The sequence below is a fragment of the Castanea sativa genome, chromosome 2 (genome assembly GCF_040712315.1).
Source record: "Castanea sativa cultivar Marrone di Chiusa Pesio chromosome 2, ASM4071231v1".
In the NCBI taxonomy this organism is placed as follows: Eukaryota; Viridiplantae; Streptophyta; class Magnoliopsida; order Fagales; family Fagaceae; genus Castanea; species Castanea sativa.
In genome coordinates this window covers 6139736-6146710 of record NC_134014.1, presented here as the reverse complement: position 1 = coordinate 6146710, position 6975 = coordinate 6139736, and the positions used below count along the sequence as shown (strand labels likewise).

The 6975-nt window shown below is 35.5% G+C and overlaps 1 protein-coding gene across 1 annotated transcript; it reads left to right on the top strand.

Annotated features, from left to right (window-relative positions):
- Positions 1–2671: 2671 nt before the first annotated feature.
- On the top strand, positions 2672–5481 carry LOC142624803 (uncharacterized). Its single transcript, XM_075798553.1, has 3 exons — positions 2672–2863; positions 4232–4755; positions 5139–5481. Exons 1-3 carry the CDS (start codon positions 2672–2674, stop codon positions 5479–5481), a joined length of 1059 nt encoding a protein of 352 aa, XP_075654668.1.
- Positions 5482–6975: the final 1494 nt, after the last annotated feature.

Below are 6975 nucleotides of genomic sequence, written 5' to 3'. Positions count from 1 at the left end.
ATAATTGAAGTCTGAGACATGTAAAGGCCAACAATTTATAACCAAAAGAAACACATTTGTGGGACTCGTGAAAGCAAATTTGAACACTGACAGCTGGACGTTGTATGGAAACAGTATTGTAGATGAGATTAGTTGGATAGAAAATAGATTATACAATGACTAGTAGAAATATTAAAGAATGACTTAAGAAGATGAGTTTGTAGATGAGATTAGTTGGATAGAAAATAGATTATACAATGACTAGTAGAAATATTAAAGAATGACTTAAGAAGATGAGTTTGGATTGTTTAGTGGTTGATGAGGTAAGAGAGTGACATAAGAAGATGACTTAAGGATAGTGCATATGAGACTAAGAGCACTTGCATCATCGCTTGTATAATAGAAAAATGACCATATTTAAGCCAACTAATTCACCCACTTTTGGCCATGCAAAGTTGAGTAAAAATACATAGTTGCTATAATAACCATGTAAATTTACACTGAAACTACTTATTTTGTATTTAGTTTTTAATTCTTTCTTTACATATCTTGAGAACGAAGGAAGAGGGTGGATGGTAGTTATTGTGTGTGAAAAAAAAAACATTTAAAAAAATCAAGAAAACTGATGTAGCAATGAAATATAGTGTAAATGTATAATATAGGGTTCGTTTGGATAGAACTTATTGCTAAAAACTGAAAACTGAAAACACTGTAGCAAAATAATTTTTAAATGGTTAAAAAACACTGTTAATGCCAAAAGTTACTGTTCATTGGCCTAAAATCACTGTTCATGGCCAATGAACAGTAACAAACAAGCATAAAAAAAGAAAAAAAAAACTGGACGTGGACGCACGTTTGTGCTATCCAAACGCCCTCATAATATTAGGTATTTTGAAAAATAAATATGTAAAATAAGAACAAATATATACTAAATTAGGCATTAATTTTTGTACAAGCTAATACAATTTTTTTACAAGCTAATATGACTGCAAGTTAAAAGCTTTTATAGAGAGAAAGAGAGGTCAAGGATTTGTCAATAGACTCAATATAAAATGAAGAGGGAAGACAGACAGGATTGGTCAAACTTGAGTTTATCAAACTCGAGTTCCAATGAAACTCAAATTTATCAAACTCAAGTTCCAAGCATTATGACAATCTGATCAAACATAATACTTGGAACTTGAGTTTGGTAAACTCGAGTTTCATTGGAACTCGAGTTTGAAAACATGTTATATAACTAAATAAGTTTGATCATGTGTTATTTAGCAAAATTTTCAAAAAATTATGTTATTTAGCAAATTTTTCTAAACAGACATGTAAAAGATAGGAAAGAAGCATTTAGAGCATTTGTAGCAGTGGAGCTAAATAGCTATATAGCTATTTTAGCTCCACTCAAACCCAAAAAACCCTTTGGCAGCAGTGGAGGGAAAGCTAAAAATTTTAGCTAAAGTGCTACAGTGCTCATGCATCAATACATGAGCACTGTAGCTGAGAGCTAGATAAAAAAAAATTTATTCAGCTTTGGGATTAAAATAATAAATGCCTAATTCTTTTATTCACGCTCCCCTCTCTCTTTCTCTCTCATAGTCACTCTAATCTAATCGGAAGCTCTCAACTCTCTCAAGTTCACTCTCTCAAGCTCACTGCCGCCGATGCCGTCTTTAACGTCAGCTGAGACCCACGCCGATCAACCCTCTCGACCTCAGCCCACGCCGTCCAAGCTCTCAACTCTCTCAAAACTCTCTCAAGCTCACTGCCGCCGGCCCTTGCCGTCTTCAACGTCACCGTTCCACCAGCTAAGACCCACCGCCGATCAACTGAGACCCACGCCGACCCACGCCGATCAACCCTCTCGGCCTCAGACCCACCCCGTCCAAGCACTCAACTCTCTCAAGCTCACCGCCGTCGGTCCTTGTCATCTTCAACGTTGCCAACCCACCAGCTGAGACCCACCGCTGATCAACCCTCTCAGCCTAAGACCCACGCCATCCCGAGCTCTCAAACTCTCTCAGCGTCACCGACCCACTCTCACCTCTGTTTTACCGCCGTCCCAAGCCGCCGATCAGCTCAGACCCACCTCTTTGTTTCACTTCAGGTCAGTTGTCTTTGTATTTGTATTAACAGAATGTATTTGTATTGGACAGAATGTATTGGGAATTTTCTGTGTGCAGGGAACTTTACATTTCTTTTTGGCTTTTGATTCAAACCATCCATGAATGGACTAAATGTATTTGTGATGGAATGTATTGGGATTTTTCTGTTTGCAGGAATTTGTTGTGTGGTTTTCTTTATCAGTGGGAGTAAGCTACTGTCAAATTAAGCATTTATGTTCTATTGTTATAATTCTAAGTATTTTACGTTTTGATATAAATATTAGATTGGAAATTTTCTGTGTGCAGGGAACTTTACATTTTTTTTTTTGGCTTTTGATTCAGAGCATCTATGAATGGACAAAATATATTTGTATTAGAATGTAGTGGGATTTTTCTGTTTGCAAGAATTTGTGGTGTGGTTTTCTTTATCAGTGGGATTAAGCTACTGTCAAATTAAGTATTTATGCATAATCATGTTCTATTGTTATGATTCTAAGTATTTTAAGTTTTGATATAAATATTCGATTGAGAATTTTTTGTGTGCAGGGAACTTTACAATTTTTTTTTTTTTGTCTAATTTTATGGAGTCACGTAGAGACATGGAGTCATGTAGGGACCTACCATATTACACGGGTATCATGAATGGGAATATAGAAACTCCTGTGTTAGTTTCTGATTCTCCACCTGAAATTGAGAATGCCTCTTCTACAAAAGGAAAACGGGGCGCTAACTTTAGTGTAGAGGAAGATCAACTCCTAGTGTCAGCATGGCTTAATACTAGTGTTGATCCCGTAAATAGTAATGAACAAACACAAGCTACATTTCGTCAAAAAGTTTGGGAATACTTCACGCAGTACAATAAATCCGGTAGCACACGTACTATTACCTCCTTGTTAAGTCGTTGGGGATTGATTAGTGAAAGGACAAATAAGTTTGCAGGGTGCATGGCTAAAGTTAACGCACTTCATAAAAGTGGTATAACCGAATAAGATCAGGTATAAATTATATTGCATTAGTGTTAACATACCCATTTATCAGTAGTTTGAAGATTCTAATCATGTTATATATATATATATATATATATATATATATATATATATATATATATATATATATTTTAGATTACCAATGCAAAGGCTTTGTTTTTAGAGATACACAAAAAACCCTTTCTTCTTGAGCATTGTTGGCTCATGTTAAAGGACCAACCAAAGTTTGCCAATCTTAATGGAAGATCAAGAGCATCCGTGTCTCCAACTCCAAAGTCAACATCTATTGGCGAAGGGGGCGAAGGGGGCGAAGGGGATTGTGGCTCCGGACTTGGTGACGATTGCAATTTTGAGAAGCCAATTGGTAAGAAGGCCGAAAAAGCCAACTGAAAGAACAAAGCCACCGGAAAAGATGTAGGGGAATATTTGATCAAGAAAATGAAATTTATTGAGGAGGTAACTCGATTGGAAGATGAAAAAATGTTTATTGAGAGGGAAAAACTTACAATTGAGAAGGAAAGAAGTGAAGAAAAACTTAAGATTGAGAAGGAAAGAGTCATGATTGAGAAGAAAAAATTTGAGATACAATATATGTTAAAGGAGGAGAGAATCATGATGAAAGATACAAGCGGCTTGACCGGAACACAAAAAGCTTTTAATGAACAACTCCAAGAGGAAATCATGGCAAAACTAAGTTCACGTAATTAATGGGTTTGATTGTATTTTGGATGTAGCTTAGGCCTTTATGTATTTTGTAGTGGCTTATGTAAGCCTTTAAGTATTTTGGTTGTAGGCCTTTAAGTATTTTGGTAGTAAACTTTTAAATTTATGGTATTTTGGTAGTATTTTGTAGTGCCTTAAAATTTATAGTATTTTGATAGTAAACCTTTAAATTTATTGTTCATCTTGTTTGTGTTGTTTTGCTTTGATAGAAATGAGAGCATGTTGTTGTTGTTTTGTTGAGTTGTTGTTGCTGATGCTTTGATAGAAATGAGAGCAAGTAAAATTTAAAGTATTTTATAGTATTTTGATAGTAAACTTTTAAATTTATTTGTTCATCTTGTTTGTGTTGTGACTTGTGCGTAAATTGGTTATATTCAATTTGTTGTGGCTTATGTCACTTGACTTTAATCTTGCATCTATAGTAATAATTGTTTTCCAATTGTCTTGAAGGTTGCATCCATGAATCGCTCTTTGTTTCACAAGTTGCTTCTTGATGACTCAGATGAGGATGAGATAATCGAAGAATTTGTTATGGAAACATCACAACCTAAACATCGTCGCTCTATTCGACGTAATCATTTGGCAGGCCATGAGAGGCTTTTTCTTGATTACTTTGCTCCCATGCCAATATATCCACCCGCTTTATTTCGTAGAAGATTTCGGATGAAGCGTTCTCTTTTTCTCCGTATTCAATCTAAGGTAGAAGCTCATGACTCTTACTTTGTCCAAAAAAGAAATAGTGCCAACAAACTTGGTTTATCTTCATTACAAAAGATAATTGTTGCACTTAGAATGCTTGCGTATGGAGTATCGGGGGATTTGGTAGATGAGTATGTGCGGATTGGAGAAACTACTGCATTAGAAAGTTTGAAAAAATTTGTTACTGCGGTAATTGATGTTTTCTCTGAGGAATACTTGAGAAAGCCAAACAATGAAGACATTGCTAGACTGTTAGCTCATGGAGAATTTTCCAGGTATGTTAGGTTCAATTGATTGCATGCATTGGAAGTGAAAAAATTGTCCATTTGCATGGAAAGGTCAATATTGTGGTCATATTCGTGAGCCTACTATTATTTTGGAGGCAGTAGCATCATATGATCTTTGGATATGACATGCATTTTTTGGGTTACTTGGGTCAAATAATGATATTAATGTGTTAAAGTGGTCTCATGTATTTAATGAACTTGCTGAAGGACGTGGTCCTGCAGTACATTACTCAATCAATGGTCATGACTACGCAATGAGATATTACCTTGCTGATGACATATATCCAAAGTGGACAACATTTGTGAAAACAAATCCCATCTCCACAAGGACCTAAGCGAAAATTATTTGCAGCAACCCAAGAGGCGTATAGGAAGGATGTTGAGCGTGCATTTGGAGTACTTCAAGCACATTTCACAATTGTTCGTGGGCCTGCACGCTTTTTCTATCTTGAAACACTCCAAAAGATCATGAAAGCGTGCATAATTCTCCATAACATGATTGTTAAAGATGAGCGGGATGATAATGAAGTGGTAAACTTGGATTATGAACAAATTGATGGAGTGGATAATCCTCCTATGCAAGTGTTACATGAACAAAATGATGGATTTCTATCATACATTGAGAGGTATGGATGCATTAGAGACCAAGACATTCATTTTCAACTCCAAAAGGACCTTGTTGAACATTTATGGCAATTGCAAGGCAAGTCGTAGGAACTTGTGCGAGTGTGTGAGTTTTATTGTAATTTAGTTTGAGTTATGTATGTGAGTAATCTATGGACTACATTGTTCCAGCTATAATATATGTTTTATTTTATATGTGTTATTATAAAGTTCCTCTATTTCATAATTTAGTTTGAGTTTTGTATATATATAATTTGGAGTTAAAATAAAATATTATTATTACGCTATCATGATGATTGAGAAATTGTTTTAGTAAAAAAAAAATGTATAAGTATAATTTGGGCGGTGGTGGAAGAGTCGGTGGCGGCGGCAGCCGCGGTGGTGGAAGAATCGGTTGTGGTGGTAGTGGTGGCGGTGGCTGCAGAGGTAGTGGCGGTGGCTGCAGCGGTAGTGGCGGTGGCTGCAGCGGTAGTGGCGGCGGTAGCGACTGCGGTGGCGGTGGTGGAAGAGTTGGTGGGGGTGGCAGTCGCGGTGGTGGAAGAATCGGCGGTGGCGACAATGGCGGCGGCAGTGGCGGTAGCGGTGGCGGTGGTGGCAGCGGTAGCGGTGGCGGTAGCGATTGCGGTGGCGGTGGAAGAGTCGATGGTAGCGGTTGCGGGTAGTTGTGATGATTGTTTATTGTAATGGATATATTATTTTATTGTAGTGGATATATAATTTTATTATGATGCTTATATTATTTTATTGTGTTGAAAGCTAAAATAGATCTACTGCTGCAGCATGTTTTGTAAAGTTAATAGGTAAAATAGATAAATTAACTTTTTGTGGAGCTAAAAAGCTAAATTTTTAGCTCCACTGCTGTGGATGCTCTTAGTGGCGTTCTTGGCTATAGACAATTAGTACACACGTGTGTAAACACTTCCCATTACTTAAGTGGCTCAAAGTAGAATCCAGCTTAATTTGTATTCCCACCAAGACAACGTTGAAACTGGAAAATGAGATTAGATTCTTTTTCTATTTTCTTTTTCTTTTTTTGAGCCAAAAAAAATAAAAGAAAGAAAAAGAAAATGAGATTAGATAGACTGATTAGTGGATTAACTCTACATGACATAACATGCTTAGAACATTTAAATATAAAACAAATCACTAGAAGTTCAATTAAATTCTTGGGATTGTGATTATCAAAAACATATCTTGGGATTGTAAAATTTGATCAATCCTGCATAAATGCACTTTTAGTCCTACATTTTGACTGTATTTCTACTTTGGTCATTACTCTTTTATTTTACCATTTTTAGTTCCTAAAATGAAAAACGCGTTCCATTTTGATCCCTATTATCATCTTATTAATGGAAATATATTATGTGGTAAACGGAATATACTATTGGCACATTAAATATTGACGTTGCCAATTAAATAATATTAAAAAATTCATTTTAATTAAAAAAAATTAAAAACAAAACAAAAATAATAATTTCTCAATTTTTATTTGAATTAAAATAAAATCAAAAATAAAAATTTGGTAGTATCTCTCAAATTTTTATATAAGAAATGATATGTCCACAACATTTTCACAATATTTTT

What these genes read in the sequence shown, in the direction of transcription:
- LOC142624803 (XM_075798553.1), top strand. Translation starts at nt 2,672, where the DNA reads ATGGAGTCATGTAGGGACCTACCATATTACACGGGTATCATGAATGGG. An exon ending in TTAATACTAGTGTTGATCCC is followed by an intron (nt 2,864 to 4,231) that starts GTAAATAGTAAT and finishes ATTGTCTTGAAG; the next exon opens with GTTGCATCCATGAATCGCTC. An exon ending in GCTCATGGAGAATTTTCCAG is followed by an intron (nt 4,756 to 5,138) that starts GTATGTTAGGTT and finishes AGAGGCGTATAG; the next exon opens with GAAGGATGTTGAGCGTGCAT.